Consider the following 18217-nt stretch of genomic DNA (forward strand, 5'->3'; position numbering starts at 1 on the left):
GATCTTCTTCTGAAAAGGCTATTTAGGTTTGGCAGTTTTCAGGAGTATGAGGGTTAAGAAGGAATTGAACCATCTTTTTTTCCTTGATTAGCAGAGGGGGAAAGAGAAAAGATGATGGGGAAAGCTAAAATGATGAAGCATTCACAAATCCCTTGTGTTTAGGGGCAATATAGACTAGTTCAATATTCTGGGCATGGATGAGGTGTACTATTTCTTATTTCTAGGAAGGGAGCAGAATGCTCTACTAGAGTGGTCTGAAGAGCAAAACAAGTTTGTCAGGACCTATGCAGGGGTTAAACACGAACTTTCCCATGAAAGTTTTTGGGGAAGAGTTGGATTCAAAGTGGATGGGTGGCATCTTCATGGCTCTATTCCATCCACATAAATATATTGGTTGCAGTACCATACATCCATTAATAGATAGCACCTATTGGTACTGCAACCAATATATTTTTGTGGATGGAATAGAGCCATGAAGATGCCACCCATCCACTTTGAATCCAACTTGTTCTTTTTGTGGGTAAGATGAAATTTAAAAAAATACACTCCAGATCTTCAATTCCAGAGGTGTAGCTGTTAGTCTGCTACAGCACACATAAAAACAACATGTGGCATACGTTTTCATGGACCTGAGCTCACTTTCTCAGTTAAAGTCAGCTCTAGTCCACAAAAATGTATGCATCTGGTAGTCTTTAACATCTGGTAGTCTTTAAAGTGCCATGGGATTTTTAAAATCACAATTTTGAATAGTTCTAATGCCATTCCCTTATAATTATTTGTTAGATTCTTATTATTTTTATTAAATGAGACTCTGCTTTCCCGCTGCAACATGGCTACCTCTCTAGAAATTTACTAGTGCATGTGGTTTGTTTGTTTTTAATTGATGTGGTGAGGAAAGTGGTTACTGCCTGAAGTAGAGTAACATATTTGTCGATGAAAGCATACATAGACTCTCAAGTGCTAGAAATGGCTGCTTGTCTGATGAATGTTGGCAAGTTTTCATAAAATGGGATGTTAGGGTGACTGGGGCTACCATGCAAAGCATATTAAGTTGGAAGCAACAAGTATTTTCAAGTCTAAACATGTTCTTTTCTGGGAAAGTGTATAACAGCCAGATATATATACAAGTACCCATGAGTTTCCAAGGGCAGCAGCTTGGAAAACAGTGATGCCTGCTCTTATTCCTGGCACTGTAGGCATACAGTAGGCTGACTAGGCAGATGTTCTTTGTTGTAAAATGGAATGGTGTTTTTTTTAGAATGGAATCTTATCAGTTAGTGGTGTGGAGGTGGATAGAAAGAGAGGAAGTGTTTCCCTTTAGAGAAAATGCCTTGCATCCTGGAGCTCTCCTTCTAGTGGCACTCCAGTTTTATGGAGATCCTTGGTGTAGGGCTCCTAACATTTGCATGTAGAGAAGAGAACAAAGACCTGGTATTCTACTGGTTTGGAAAGGACCTCTACAGGAAAGGAAATTCTAGCAGTTTGCGTTTTGACATCAAATGTTCTTCCTTGGAAAACAGTAGAACCAGCTGGAAACCTCTAGAAGTTAGCCAATTGGGCTGGACTTGGAAGAGGGAAACAAGTTGTCACTCTGTAGGGAGGTGGAGGCAGACACTGAAATTAGAACTGGCAAGTTGCAAACATTTTATAAGCAGAACTGCAAAAAGTTGCAGCCGACTGTTATTTCTTCAATTTCATTGGCTCCTTTGCTGCTGTTGTAGTTTACTAGTGACTACTTGCTTTAGGAGTTATGCCCAGATCGTCAAATCAAAGAAAAACACAAAAAATGAATGCATAATTATAGCACCCCTTAAACTCTGCCAGTGTTACCCTGTCTTCCTGTTTCCCTTTTCTATAAAAAGCCGTGTAAAGAAATGCTCCTGTTTCTACTAAAATATGGGGTGGCATTCTTAAGTATTGTGAAATCTTTTTTTAAAAAAATAATAATTCCAAAATGAGGTCCTCCAGTTGCAGTCAAATGCAGAATGGTGGCCAATGGAGTGTGTGTGTTTAGCATAGAATCAAAGAATACAGGGATCCATTTCTGGCAGCAAAACTGAGCCCACGGTCTGTCACAGAATTCCGCTTCTGGTTTTCCCCACCTCCCAATCTTTCGTAATCTCAGCAGCTGTTCCTTGGCCCTGTACTAGACTTCAATGAGGAAAAGAAATTAAAGCCTGTACTTTTAAACTGCTTTTGTGATTTGAAAGCTTATTGCGGGTTTTTATATTGGTTAACAAGAGTTTGCATATATGACTCATAGGCAGGTTTCTACTGATCATGATCACAGGAGTTTTGCTATAAATAGCAACCAACTCCGATAAAAATCATCCCATATATTAAGAACTTCTTCTGAGGCCTTACTTCATGTGACGCCACCTTTAGATCAAATGGAAGAGCAGAATCTGGCTTCATTCTCAAAAATATACATTATTAGGTTTTGCGGGGGCAGTAAAAAACCTTCATTTTTGCTAAGGTGATCTTGATTTGATTAACTAACTGGCTGCTCCTTTTGTATGTTAGTGTTGATATGCATTTATCTTTAACCATTTTAATAGAACAGTTTTTAATAGTGCCAGCCATCATGGATATTTTCCTTGGGTAAAACAGTGGGGTACAAATATTTTAAAGGTAGTGCCTTGGGATATCTATGCAGGAGCAGTAACCAACCCCATCAAGCTGTCTCATCTGCAAGGTTGACATGGGGATCACAGCCTGATTGATCCTTTAGGAGGCAAAGGGGGTCTGAAGCAGCCAGCAGTGGGTCTTGGGGGGGGGGGGACACTTCTGGATCCTTACCTTGAAGAATTTTTCTGGTACTGAGGAAGTGCCTTGGGGATCTCTCCAGCAGCAGTGCAAGGGCAGCCATAAGTGCACACTTGAGAACTGAGTAATGGGTGATGTGGAAAAATCAATACAGTACTCAGAAGGACTGCATCCATAAGCTTTAGGAGGTTTGCTAACTTGATTGGTGGAAAAGCGAATTTCTGCTCCCTCTACTGGTAGCTCTTATATAGTTACTGTATATGTATAGGGAGAGTGAATGCTGAAGCAAGGTCTTGTATTTATAGGTGAACAAAAGAAAAAGCTTGTGGACAATGATTAATTACAGTGAGTAAAGATACTTTGTGTGAGCACAATTCCTCCGTAGTCAAATGAAGTGTCTATATGGTATGCATCTTTTCTACCCAGTTGGGGAAAAAACGTTACAACTATTTTTAATTGGTGCTGCTCAACTGAAACTTCTACTTACTACTCACTGACATAATTGATTTTACTGCTGTTGAACTCACTGATAATTACTATATCTGTTAAATTTATTATAACAAACTATTCTTTTCAATGTTATGACTACTAATCAACCATAATATTTTTTTCTGCAATTGAATTTATTGTTATTAGTGACTCCACTATTGACCTTACTACTGCAGAATTTACCACTACTATTGATGCAGATTTTTATGACTGCTGACTGATTTATTTATTTAACAATTTATTTATTTAGCAATTTATATACTGCTTGGTTGTAAGAAAACCTCTAAGCAGTTTCTGACTTGGCTGTTATGGACCCATTCAGTGTATTAATGCTTAATCAGTATTATTATTGATTTCGTAGGCATCCCATTGGCATCTGATTGGCCACTATGAGAACAGGATGCCGGACTAGATGGGCCTTTAACCCGATGCTCTTCTTACAGTGTTGTTAATTTGCATGGATTAAGGAATTAGATAAGCAGTTATTTAGGCACAACGTATTAATAATTGAATCTTTTTTAAAATTATTTGTCCAGTTTGGTTCATGATCAGTTATGTAGTTTTACTTAACATAGAATGTCTACTATAGCAGATAAACCTAGACTCTTCAACAGGTAAAATAAATTACAATATCAAAATGGGCTGGGGAAGCTGGAACCATTATAAAGATGTTGCAGGAGTATAGGGTTGAATTCAGACACAGTGAACTCAACAGAACTTAGTTATGGCTAATGTAAGTCCCACTGATTTCAGTGGGTCTTTTTAAAGTACAGTATGACTTAAGCCGCTTCTACACATGTTATTTTTCAGGTTTAGACTTTTGCAGTAAGGAAATTGATAGAGAAATGCACTGATAACTGTGAGGTAACAATTGCTGCATGTGACATTATGTGACCTCACCACAAACAAACCAGAACGAATGGTGAATAAACAACAGGTGTTGTATAACCTTACCACAAACTTTGTGCAAACAAATTGGGATTACTGATCAATAAATGCGGCATTTGGGAACAGCCTAGCTCTGGATTCAACTCAGAGCTTCTAATTATTGAGGATTTGCTGCTGAAGATGTTTGGGCTATATTTTCAAATGAATGTTTGCAGGGGAAAATAAAGGTAAGGGAAAGGGAAAATTATGAGAAGTGTGTCAGAAGAAAAGTTAAAACAAAATGAGGAAAACAGCAGAAAATGCAGGGAGAAAAATAAGAAATGAGGGAAGATAATCTGTTTAGTTAAAATGGTTAAAGGGTTTGAGTCAAAGGTGGTGAATTACAAACTAAGCTATAGGATTATGAGAAAGTGAGATGCTGTGAAGGATTTTGGACAAAAATGAAAGTTGCATTACAAGTAAAGTTAGGGCTGAGCCACAGTTACAAAGAGATGATGTAGTGAGATTGAAGACAAGAGTAAATAATGTCATTTTTAGACAGCTTTTCCCCCCTTGGTGTGCTGTTGAAACTGAAAAAGTATTAGGATTCCACAAGTATTCACAGTGAAAGAAAATACCTAGAGATACCATTGACATTTTTCAGCGCAGCAGCCTTCCCTGACAGATGTCATCCAGATGTTTTGGACTACAGCTCCCATCAGCCCTGACCATCAGCTATGTTGGCCGAGCCTGATGGAGTTGTAGATAAGAACATCTGGAGGGTGCCAGCTAATGAGAGGCTGCGTCAAGGTGAAAGGTCCTTTTAATGGATTGTTTTTAGTTAGCCACTGGGGAGATCTGCCTTGACTAGAAAAGCAAAATATACAGAATTGCTAATTGACAAGGAAATATATTTCTTTTGCATGCCATGCTTGTGGCCAGCAGCTGTTAGACACAGAATGTTGTACTAAATGGACTATTGTCTAATCCACAAAGGTAGTTCTTGAGCTATGTCTAATCATAATTTATAGGGGGGGAAAAAGTGGGTGCTTTTATTTTGCAAGCTTTTGTGCTTGCAAATCCTATAGCAGCAGCATGTTAGCAGAACTGACAGCTGCAGTGTTTTGCACAATGTTTATAGTTTTACCTGAAACTGATTGGGGCTGATTAAAGGAGACAAGCAAGAACCTTTTAATGGAACTTGTTAGGGGGCAGTCCTAAAGATCCACCAGTATGAGCAAGTTAGGATGTAGCACCTTTCTGGCTGAGTCCCCAGCTGTGGCTCAGCTGAAGATACACCAGAGCAACTTAGCCAGGGGTGTTGAAGCTGTTTGAACTGATACTTGTGTAAATCTTCAAAAGCAGACATGGTGAGGACTTCTGACTTGGCAGGGGGAAGTTAGGGTGGATCCTAGTTCTGTTCACATGTCCTGGCAAACTGGCAGAATTTGCACCATCAAAAAGGGTAATGCAAGTCAAACTATATTTTAAAGTCTTCTTCTCCCTCTGCTAGGCTTGGGCTGGCTCAGCTAGCAGTAGATTTGCTCCTGAATGGAGTTTAACTTTATATAAATTCTTTGGATGGCGATAATAAATTTAAGAGTTCCAGAAGCAAATTTGAAACCAGTTACAAACTCATTGGGCAGCCCTAGGCAAGTCTCTTCTTCTCAATCTCTGGCTACATATGGCTACAATATTACTGGCTTAACCGCCATGCTGAGGTGTCATAATGTGGAATTTCTGCCACTGTAGATGTCATAAACAGCAATTGTGAAGCGCAGTGGTCATGATTAGCATAGACTCCAATTCTGGGATATACATGTTTGAGGTTAGAACCTTTGCTATCAAAGTACAATGCTGTCTAGTTTCTAGAGAAGAAAAGTGCTTTCTTTCACTGACCTTGGAGATGTGAAAGACCATTGTGGCCAGACCTCATTAACATATAAATTATTTCTGTCTAGCAGCCTTAATCTTAGCATATTTATATACTGCATGCAGTAAGCCAAACTTCCCGATAAGCGTATTGTGACATTTCTGGGATCCCCCATAAGAAGAGCTTGTCTCGCAGTGGTTACCAAGGTTAGTCTCTCTACAGCTATGCTGAGTCCAGCCAGCTGGCACTACCTTCTGACCTGTAGAGAGCAGTGAGATTCTCCATTTATATTCTTACTCAAGTACATCTGTACAAGACACATGGGTGAGATAAATTTATCACAAAATCCTACCAGAACACAACACAATACAGTACAATTAAAATATTAGCTTATATTTACTTAAGAACATAATGTTCAGAAGTGGTCATTTTATTCAGAAGTCTTGAGTTATGATTTACTGACCTTTCATAATTGCTATTCCAACTCTTACATATGATTTCATTATTATTCCCATTTCATCCCCCCTTTCCCTCTCTTTCCTTTGCAACTACAACTCTGCCATTTTCCAAGCAACATTCCTTACCAGTTGTTTGCTCTAACTGCCCAATATTCCATCCCACTCCCCTGCTGTCAATCATTCTTCCACTTGCACTTCTGTCACAGTTTGTAATAGGATGAATTGTTTGGTGGACTGGCTAAGTTTAGGTATGCTAAATGCTGCTGTGTACATCTAGGTCATGTTTACAAAAGTGGTGTATTGAGAAGATGAGTGATGGGGCTGGGCTTGTAATAGATAAAGTAAACTCCTGATGTAATATTGCTGCTAAGAGGATTTTGATGTTTCAGCAGGCAAATGCAAATCTTCTAAAATGGTTGAATTGGAGAGAAAACATTCAGACTGCCAAGTGTATTCCCCTGGATTATTTCAGAATGTTTGTCACACAAGATGATTCCTGAACATTGCAGAGCTGGCCAGCTCCATGCGGAAGCATTGACCAGTTGAGAAGCACACTGTTTTGCACAGTTGCTATCATGCTGAAGGTGCAAAATGGATCTTGATAACTGCCAGGATGGGTTCATTGTTTAATAAACAAGTAGGATAACAAGTAGCATTTTCTGGAAAGGTTTGCATATGCTAAGAAGTGCTTAGTATGTTAACTTTTGGTTTGTTGGAAATTTACTTATTCAGGCAGAAAATCAATATATAAATCTAAATATATAAATTAGGGGCAAGAAGATGTCTCAATAGCCTTGCTTTCTTCAGCTGGATTTCCCCCCCAGTTAACTCCAGTTGGACTTGCATATTTTGGAGGGTGAAATGAGAAGTTACGAAAAGCCACATGACTGCCACCAAAAACAGTGCATTTCTGCCACTCATGTCTGGCTTTCTTTCTGCTCCTCCATGACATAATCTAATGAAATGTGTGGTGGGATATGATAGCATGGGTTCCCCTGCTCCACATCACTGGTAGACATGGAGAAAGAAATGTGATTTGTTTTTTGGCAGCTTGGAAGGGTATTGGATACATGGAGAGTGTTGTTCAACATCTAAGTTACACTCCCTGAGTTCATTCCAAGCACAGTTTCTTTCAGCCAGCATTTCTACAGCAGTTCTTCCACTAATTTGTGACTACAGAATTTAAAGCTAAGGTAGGAAGCACAAGCACAGTTGTTCCTTGAAAACCTTGTTTAGCCTAGGCTCACTTGAATGAAGTGCAGTATAAAATAAATTATAGAAGGCATATGATAATGTGAAGACTGAACTGGATTTTTGGGGGGGTTGTGGTTAATGCTTTCACACGTTGGATGTATAGTGTTTGTCATGCATATTTCTGCCAGGTTTAGCTGTGCCTGCAAACTGAGGCTTGTTGGAATCAAGCTGAGCACATTATTTTCCAGGTTACAGGGATTAAATTGAATTTTAATACTTGAACTTTATTTGCTTATACCTGAAGAAGCATCTCCACCCCCTTCGTTCAGCCCGGACACTGAAGTCCAATACCGAGGGCCTTCTGGTGGTTCCCCTACTGCAGAGTTACAGGGAACCAGACAGAGAGCCTTCTCAGTAGTGGCACCCGCCCTGTCGAACGCCCTCCCATCAGGTGTCAAAGAAATAAACAACTGTCTGACGTTTAGAAGACATCTGAAGGCAGCCCTGTTTAGAGAAGTTTTTAATGACTGATGTTTTAATGTATTTTTACTCTTTTGTCGGAAGCCGCCCGTAGTGGCAGAAATAATGAGTGGCAGAAATAATAATATTATTATTAATTAATTAATTGCTTGCTTGCTTGCTTGTAAGATGGAGGAAACCTAAAAAGCTTTCAGATATTTTTGCAACTATTCTTGAAGGGATAGCTCACAAAGCAAAGGGAAACAGAGTTAAATCACCTTAGTTCTTGGATACCTTGAAGGTGTTCATTGTAGAAGGCCTAAACTGTTGCCAGAGAATATGTTGGTCGTAACAAAACTTGTTCCCGCCAGCTATTGAGAAGCAGCTGATACACTTAAAATGATAGATATGACCATTGAGACCAAATGGTGAATCAGACAAAAGGCCTATCTTGTTTACCCACAACCAGGTGTCTAAGGGGAAGCTCAGGGACAGGACATGAGGGCAATAACATTATTGTGCTGTTCCCCAGCAACTGGTACTTAGAAACATTCTGTGTCTGATCCTAGAGGTAGCATATAGTGACCATGAATTGTATTCATTGCTAGTCTTATCCTCCATAAATTAGTCTAATCCTCTTAGAGCTATCAAATTAATTGGTGAAAGTTATAGATGTAGGTAGTGAAAGGTGGGTAGATGAATGAACATAGAAATTGATATGGGAACAAGAGTGACTTCTTACAGAAATGGCATGGGGTTTTTTGTTCATTGGAATATTCATCAAGAAAAAGAGACTGGGTTTACCTTCTTATGTGATTCTATAGATTTGGCATACTTTTCAACTGTATAGGTCAATTATTTCTTGTCTTTATGGATGCACATTTGCTTGTTTTTATGTTCTGTTTTCTTTCTTTTCCCACAGTGTATTTTTTAAAAAAACAACAACCAATGATGTACAACCTTGAAATAATCGCACTACTGGGAAAAATAGCTTTATAACTTGTTGGGTAGAAATTTATTTGGAGACATATTTTTTAAAGAGATGAAAGTGATTTGAGATATTTTGCTTCTCACAGTGTGCCTCTGCTCAGAGATGGTTTTCATTCTTGTGGATGTGTACACATTTCAAGCAGCAATTTCGTTTTCAAACCATATTCAACTCTCTTTAAAAAAAACCTAGCCCTTCTTCTTTCTTTCATTAGGACTACTACTGTTGGGGAAGGAAATAATACTCCCTGGGATACTGAAAATCAGAAAAAGCAACTCTTTGTTGGGTGGGTGGATGGTTCCTTGCCAGCAACCTAAAGAAATACAGTGGTACCTCTGGTTGTGTGAAAAGTTGCAACTAGAGCGGCACTTCTGCGCAAGTGTGCAGAATGCTTCTGCACGTGGGCGCACGGCAAAACCCAGAAATACACACTTCCGGGTTTGCCGGGTTCGCAAGCCAAAAAGATGCCAGATGAACCTAACGCAACACGAGGTATGACTTGTATTTCTAAGAATTCTGGCCAGTAACAATGTAGAAAGTAGTGAAGGCAAGCACAAACCAAAGTAAAATAAGATGTCCCCTGATATTAGCAGTAACAAAGTCCCAAAGAGCATAGTTGAACAATAAACTGAAAGGGAAGAGGTGAAGGGGGTTGGCTCGCAAGAACTGTGACGAAGTTCAAGGTTCTTGGAGATAGTAAAGGTATTTACTCTGGCAAAGCAAAGTTAGCAATGTGGTATGTGAGTTTTCAAGTTAGGGAATTCTTGGGCATAGTTGTTTTTTTAAAAAAATACTGAAGAGAGAACTTGTTTTTAGACTTGGGTATGATAATCAAAAGTTTTAAAAATAAATTTGCAGGTAGAGGATATTTCTCCAAGCAGATACCTGTTGGTAACTGGATTATGACTTTTGTGGTGGTGGTCCCAGATAACTACAGTTTTAACTGTTTAAGCTTAGCTGATTTCCTTACGATTATGGTGGTTTTGTTGTTTTAGATTGATCCATACATACACAAATGTACACATGTTTTTCATGGTGTGCATGTGCAGTTTCTAATGCGGTCCACAAACCAATTTAATATATGCAAGGATAAAAAATGCAGATAGTGGGTAAAGGTAGCTTACATATACTGAAATAATCTGCTTTGAGGAAGACTTGTTCTTGGGAATTTTGTTGCAAGAAAAGGGGGGGGGGACAAGTGATCAGTATTACAAGTCAATCTGTATCAGTGATTGCTAACAGTGACTATTTTAATATGGAAAACATATACAAAGCGCTAACTAACTATCCAGATAATCAAAAAGACAAAGTAAAAAATACAAGAACTCTAGATATTTCACAAAGGTAAATGAAGCATCAGTAGTACCTAAACAGTCTGCAAAAATTAGCTGATTCTGAGCTGTTGATGGCCCTCCCTTCTTGAAGTCAGACATCAAAATTTCTGATTTCTTTGTATTAATATTTCTAACATATTTCTAATACATAATTAGAGAAAGATTTTAACATGCCTCACAAAATATTTCTCAAATGTTCTGTTTAAAATGTGAGAAGGCAATAGAGCAAAGCTACTCGCCTTTTACTTTGGGATATAATAAAGGATTAATCCAGTTACAATTTGGAAAACAGATTAGTGCTTGCGGATGAGAGATGTTGAAGTTCTGATTCTAAGGCTTTATTGTTACATAAACTTGGGAATAAGGTCTGTTGAATTCACTGGTACTTGTTTTTCCACATAAGCTAGGGAGAATTTGAGTTGGAATTGAATTTTGTTTGGGTTAGGTTGATAACTTTTCAGTTACCCTATAAATTTTCGTATCAAAATAGCATTTTTTCTTTTGCATATTTTATTTACTTCTCTTTCAAGCCCTCTGATGAAATACTTTTCCATGTCAAGTGTTGTAACTGTTTAGTAGCCTGTGGCTTCATCTAATCAGTAGTGGCAATGGATGAAAGTTAACAGTCTGATTAAAGACATATCAATGCCACACTGTGATTCCTTGAAGAAAAGGTTCCCCACATTTGAGTGTCTTATTAAAAATCCCTTGCATGCAGAAAACTATCATCTTAAAGAGAGAGAGAGAGAGAGAGAGTGTAGTCTTGCCTTCTTCTGTTGCCTCTTGCAGCCCTGGGCTAGAATGTTGAAAAGGGGAAAACATTGACTTACCTAGCATTCATCTCCACTGAAATCATTTTGGTGGTAGAATCAAGGAATTACTTCCCATAGCATTCGATTTGACTTCTGTGTAAAGATAAGCACCTTTGGGAGAAACATGTTAAATTACTGAGAAAAATGCTGTGTGTGTGTGTGTGTGTGTGTGTGGTCTATTTCAATAAGTAATTATGACAATGCCAATAAGAATCAGAAGGGAAGCAGTTTTCTTATTTTGCCAAAATATTATCTTTGTTTGCAGTAGCTACGGTCTGTCCAGCTGTCCAGCTTTCAGTGGGAAATGTCATTTGTATGGTTGCATATCAAAATGCACATACCCTTCCCTCAGTGTGATTGCACACATTTGGAAAAATATAGATGTTCTGATGCAGTTTTTAATAGAAGTATTTTGAAATTCTGTAAAATGTGCATAAAATGTGGATCTTTTGATAAATGGTGGCATATGAATCTAACTAAATAAATAAATAGATGAACTTCTGTGTGAGGCAGTGAATCTGGATTAGCAGATTTTTGACACTTCCTAATTTGTTCATCCAGGCATTTTCTGGTTACTAGTACCAAGCTTTTAGCACAATTGTTTGACTGTTGTGGATTTATTTTATTTCGTGGATGATGTTGTATGTGTTGTATTTTAAACTACTGTCTTGACTAAGTCACATAGACTCTTCTGTGTAGGGGTGGTATAGAGTTCTTGAAAAAAATAAAATGAATTTGGTTTCTGTTTGTCTAGAACAGTTAGATAACAGCCTCTGGAAAAATTGTAGAATATGGGTATAATAAAGATACAGTTGAGAGACTAGAACAAGTAGAGTAGAAGTAGTAAGGGTTACCCATTGTCCCTTATAATTGCTGGAATATGAAGAACCATGTTCCAAAATATATTTATTAAAAATTGTTTCCTGCTATTCCTCCCAGAGGAACCCAAGGTGGCAAACAGCTAAATGTTAAAACGGTAAAATTTAAAATCAAATATAAACCCATTTAAACCCATTTGAAATCAGTGTTTTTAATTCACTGTTGCCACAGCCAGTATCTCTCAGCCAGCAGGGCTTTAATGTGGCTGCCCCCATTTTGTGGAATATCATTCCTGTCCTACCTTGACAGACACCTGCACTGTCCAGAAACAATTGAAGACATCAGCCACAGATTTTCCCAACTGGATAAATAGGTCTTTATCACAAATGTTTGTATGGTTTCAGTTTTGTTTTAAATGTATTTGCTGTTTTTGTTCTTCGAGCTGTTTCTGATTATCTTCAGTGTACATTGCCAAGGCAGTTTCTTAGAAGGTGATTGATAGATCAGTGACAGGAATAATATGCTTGGGTTAACAGGATGTTGTTAAATTTCAATTGAAGTTCAGTAATGAAGGGGACGGGCTCACCTCACTAAGGAGGGCATTCCACAAAAAACATCATCAATACATTAAATACTTTTCTATATATCCCCTCTCCAATACGAACTGTTAAACAAGATGTGGCTTGTAAGATTATAGCTCCTAATTCTAATTTATATACAATGTGGAAACAATGAAACAAATAACTTAATTTGGAAATTACGTGCATAACCCAAACATAAGCCAGAACAAGGTTGATTTGATTGGGTCACTTTCAACTGTTGAAACTCTGTTGTACTTAATTACAAAATGAACTCTACTGCTAGGTTTACTAAGTCTAAGCTACTAAATTGATAAAGGGTTAAAATGTAATTCATAATAGGTCTTAGAAGTCAACTATTATTAAATGTTCATAATGAAAACCAGAATAGCAAATGTATACTCCTGATATTTTAGGTTTTAATTGTAATATGCCTATAGGTCATAACTTAGTTGACACAAGTGATATAGCACCTGAGAACAAGCTTGAAAGCAAGAAACTTTGAGAAAGTTTGGGGACTGAAGGTGAGGGTGTGTGTTGGCTGCCTTAAGTACCAGCGCTCAGGGTCCTACAAATGCTGGGAAGAATTACCGTATTTTTTGCTCTATAAGACTCACTTTTTCCCTCCTAAAAAGGGGAAATGTGTGTGCGTCTTATGGAGCGAATGCAGGCTGCGCAGCTATCCCAGAAGCCAGAACAGCAAGAGGGATTGCTGCTTTCATTGCGCAGCGATCCCTCTAGCTGTTCTGGCTTTTGAGATTCAGAATATTTTTTTTCTTGTTTTCCTCCTCCAAAAACTAGGTGTGTCTTGTGGTCTGGTGCGTCTTATAGAGCGAAAAATACGGTATATTCACAGATGGCAACCTCTGCTCTTGTCTCTGTGCTGCATGTTGTTAAGCAAAGAGAGGAGGGAGGCTCTACAGTTGGAGATGAGAACTACATCAGTGTCATAGTTGGCTCTTGGAAGACCCAGGCTGTGGAGTCACAATGCCTAGTCATGCTTTTTGAGGTCGCATGGTGACTTTGTTTTCTCCTTCCCAGTTTGGCATAAGTACGTGATCCATTTGAAGGGGAATTTGCTACGCAATTAAGGGTCATTAATTCTAACAAGAGTGACAGTGTTGAGCTTTAATCCTTAACTAGATTGGCCACAATTGCATTAATGAGACTGAGGTTGATGGGAACCTATTATGACTGCATAAGCAGGCTATTCTATTTAGAAGACCTTATGACCTATAAAGTAGCAAAAGGTGGAGAAGGGGCCCCCGTAGAGAACCTTGTTAAAATTCATCTGTAAATTTGCTAGCATGAATAACTACAGATATAAAGCAAGTTTTGTATTTTGGCCTGTTGAACATAGGAATTTTTCTCAAAGTACATATAATGCAAGTATTCTGATTATACAGTTACATTTCTCCCAGCACCTCATTCTTCTAGCTGTATGTGTGCAGTGGATAGATAAAATAATACACTTCCCACTGTGGCATCCATTAGAAGAGACAAGATCTAATGATTAATTGACGTTGACATATCTTAATGGGCAGGGATACTAGTTTGGAGCTGAAGTTTTCAAATTCATCCTTGAATGACCTCCAACCATTTACCAAAAAACCACCTTGAGCTTCCTATTCATTTGTACTCAAATTAACTCCATGGAAATGTAACATTTCTTTGTCAACTTGCTCAGGAGAGCAAAACTTTGCTTTTTGTTCTCAGTGCATCAGTGGTAGCTGGTGCCCATTACGATTGGAAGGGCAGAAGGCAGGGAGACCAAAATTTGGTGGAGCCAGAGCCAACAAACTTTGGTTTTGTCTTCAGCTTCCTGCCTGCTGAGTTCTACAAGGGCAACACAGAATAAAAAGGATGGTGCTGACAGCCAGATCCACTGCCTGGACTGGTTGCAAGTAAAAAGGCAGGCAGGCAGGCAGGCAGGCGGGGGCTGGCTGAGCTTGGTGAGAACCAGTGCCCATTTCCCCTAATGAACCAGCTTCCACTGGCAGTGCATTGTAGAAAGACACACAGCCTTCCCATGTCATAGGCTGTTAAGCCTGATTCACTCACTCCAACAAACCCATCAGTGGCTATGGCATTGTATAAATCCTCCCCTATTTTATCATGAGATGAACTTGAAGAAGCATTCCTTTGACTTGCATTTATAAGATAAGAAGTAGTTTGTCCATGTGCTCTTAACTCCCTCTAGAGGTTGAATCTTGATAGGGAGCCTTTGATGTTCGACAGAACACAAAGTGCCATTTTCCTCATTATAAGTGGCACGATGTGAAACCAGTTTTTGCAACTGACTTTCCCTTTGTGTCGCATCCTTCACAGTTTCTTTAAATAATCAACAACCAAGTATTTCATTTAATCTATTTTTCTTTTGCAAGTTAACACTCCTTGGTTCAGATTGTGTAGAAATATGTAATCCTTTTTCAAAAGAAACCAGAAGCCATATAAAAAGTGCAAATGTTAAAAGCCAGTTCTTAATGCTTCAGTTCTTAATCATATGTTGGAAAATTGCATTCCTGTTTAAAGGACATCCAGGACTTTGTAGCTGACCCAAAGCTACTGTGTCTAAACTTTGTTGTGTGTTACACAGGCTGCAGGCTTGTTCCTTTAGCCAGCTCCTGCTGGAAAACTGCAGGAACTTATTATTCAGCTTCCCCTCCTGTGGTTTCCTTCATTATTTTATGCACTTTACTTGAAACAAATAGACTGGCATGTTCCTTTCGGTGTACTAATAAAACTAATAGTCCATAGTGTTCCTAATACTTTATCTTAATCTAGTTTCTGTTAATTCAAGCAATCTGGGTTCAAGATGCCACGTAAGATTGATTCATAGCATGAGTATATTCCTGGGTATTAAAATACAGAACTTCCGTGTAATCTTGTGACTCCAGATGAAAGAAACAATGATAAATTTTCATTGCCTCATGTAGTCTATATGCCATACTTTTCATCTTTGCAGTGTTCTGTATGCCTTTACATTTTTCACTCTTGAGAAATTTCCTAAAATTTTAGAAATCAAGACTGTTGTTCTTGACATTTTTAGGTACCAGCTACTGACAATGTCGGCAGACGGCCCTGACGCTCACATTACGGAGGTGAAACCATTAGTGGAGAGAGAAGAGGTAAGCTAAACCTGCGGATGATGGACCACTGACTCCCACATGAATTTGTCCTAAGGCAGAGGCTATCTTTTGAAGCCCTTCTTCAGATGCCCCTGCCTTCTGAGGTTAGGTGCATGGCCACCAGAAAAAGGTCCACCATAGCCCACATGACCCTGAATCTTATGTCTTCTGCCACCAAATAAAGAATGTATTATTTGCCCAAGAATTTTATAACATAGGGTAGGCCCGTTTTTAATGTTTGTTTTACCCTGCCTTTTAAAAATTGCTTCACTTTCTGTTTTTATGCCACCCTGGGAATAAGAGAACCAAAGGACTCGGTTTACATAAGTGAAACAGAATAATAAAGCATCACTTCAAATGACTTAACCTTTGCTTTGGAAATGCTAGCAGCTGAATTTTCATGTTGGCACGCTTGCTAGGAGTGTTGACTGGGAGTGACTAGGAGCTCATGTGTCAGTCCATGTGCTCCCCAGGCCACTTCTCCACTGCTCTGGACTGCCAACATCTCCTTGCCAAGGGACAGGGGTTCACCAGTACAACTCCTTACCAAGGGTTCAAGGGAGCCTAGGTACCCTACTGATGATAGTAGCGTTGGTGTTGGGAGAGCACAAGATCACACTGGATCACCCAGTTGTCCTTTTCCTGTAAAGCATAATGCTCTAAAGCAGCCTTTCCCAACTTGTTGCCCCTAGATTTTGGGCAAAGGAGACCACACTCTCAATTTCAAATTTAATGTTAATATGACCTCTGTGAGTTGTGTCCCCACTGGGAGCAAGAAAGGAGCAAAGCAGAAATCCTCTGACTGTGTGCACTAACCATGGCTCATAACTAATGTTACACTGAATACTACTATTCTCTTGGTGTTCCAAGTTTCACAAACCCTAGTTCTAAAAAGTAGAAATTTTGTTAAGACAAAATTAAACAGCAATAGGGAACATGCAGCCTGTGGGTTTAATTAGTCCTGGCATTGGTTCCAGTTTGGCCCACATGGATGTTTTGCACAAACCACAGCCACCTGCCCTTCAGCTGACATTCTATATGACTTCAGGTATGGGGCCTGTACGGACATGGATGCAAATGAATGATTAGGAACTTAATGTGAACTTCCAGTTATTCCTTTGCAAGTTGAGCTTTCTGTCATTGCTGATCAGTGCTGAGAGGAAGCCTCCCTGGGATCAGCTGCACACAGGGAGTTCCCCAGTAGGGCTTGTTTGCTCCATGTTGAAACAGCTTGCATTCAAACTGCTTCCTAAAATGGAGCTGTCCCCCCACTCTGCAGAGCAAATGGAGCAAGCTTCTCAGAAGGTATGTTCCAAGCGCCAGTTGGCAGAAGAGTGTGCCTTCAAAGTAGCTTGTCCACTTTCAAGCCACTTCCCAAATCAAAGCTCCATTTTGAGAAGCAGATTGAAATAGGAAAAAACCCTTTGAAAAAGGCACGCTTTGAAGTGCACCTTCAAAGGAGGTCACTGTAACTGTTGATCAGTTGATCAGCAGTCACAGTGAGCCCTTTTGAATTTTGGCAGGTGCCATTTGCCCGACATCTTAATCTCGTTTCCAATGACTGACATGTGAGTTGTACACCCACCTGTTAATGTTGACACAGGAAGAGTGGGGGAATTAGGGATCCATCCCACCAGCCAGATACAGTTCCCCATCCCTGATCTTCTAGCACCATCATAAACAGTGGTACCTCGGGTTAGACACTTCAGGTTACATACTTCAGGTTACAGACTCCGCTAACCCAGAAATAGTACCTTGGGTTAAGAACTTTGCTCAGGATGAGAACAGAAATCGTGCTCTGGCGGCAGCAGGAGGCCCCATTAAGCTAAAGTGGTGATTCAGGTTAAGAACAGTTTCAGACCTCCGGAACGAATTAAGTACTTAACCCGAGGTACCACTATACTAATAATGATCTCTGTTCTCTTGAGTGCTGGTCCTTATGCACCATCAACACAGAAGAGAAATGTTATCAGCAGGATTGTGGCGGGTGGGGAAGCCTCAAGGTTTGCAATATGTATGGAGAGAGAGAGAGAGAGAGAGAGAGAGAGAGAGAGAGAGAGAGAGAAACAACATTTGCTGCATGGGGATTCGAACAGAAAGCAGCCCAACGAGGACTGAACTTGCCCAGTGGTAATGGAATGCTGGATGTCTGATGGAGGGGAGGCGGTGGAATACCAAAGAGGGGGAGAATGGAATGGAGTGTCCTGGAAAAGGGGAGTGGAGAGAGCCAGCCAAGCCATAAGCAGGAGGATTCCACAATGAAATATTCTGTTGCTGCTGCTGTTTGTTTGCATTTTGAAATTGAAATCAAACCACCTTCTTTTCCACTGACCTCCTTCTGTATGGATCTTTTCTAGGCAATCACACATCTCCTACCTGACTTCGATGTTCAGGTAAGTGAAGCTTCCAAATTAGTTAAAACTTATTTCAGAACTCTTAAATTACGGACATA

General features: G+C 39.4%; 1 protein-coding gene across 3 annotated transcripts in view; it reads left to right on the top strand.

The window, feature by feature from the left end:
* The first annotated feature begins 4142 nt into the window (after positions 1–4142).
* The window catches only part of NDRG1 (N-myc downstream regulated 1), a 37642-nt gene continuing 23567 nt past the window's right edge, over positions 4143–18217 (top strand). The window contains exons 1-3 of one of the 3 annotated variants that reach the window (XM_083450630.1): positions 4143–4192; positions 15687–15765; positions 18123–18158. In XM_083450630.1, the coding sequence (XP_083306756.1) occupies positions 15703–15765; positions 18123–18158 (99 nt within the window). In that variant the 5' untranslated portion in view covers positions 4143–4192; positions 15687–15702. The other 2 variants (XM_083450628.1, XM_083450629.1) reach the window with 2 other exon arrangements.

Source organism: Podarcis tiliguerta, assembly GCF_965153285.1.
Source record: "Podarcis tiliguerta genome assembly, chromosome: 7".
Taxonomy (NCBI): Eukaryota; Metazoa; Chordata; class Lepidosauria; order Squamata; family Lacertidae; genus Podarcis; species Podarcis tiliguerta.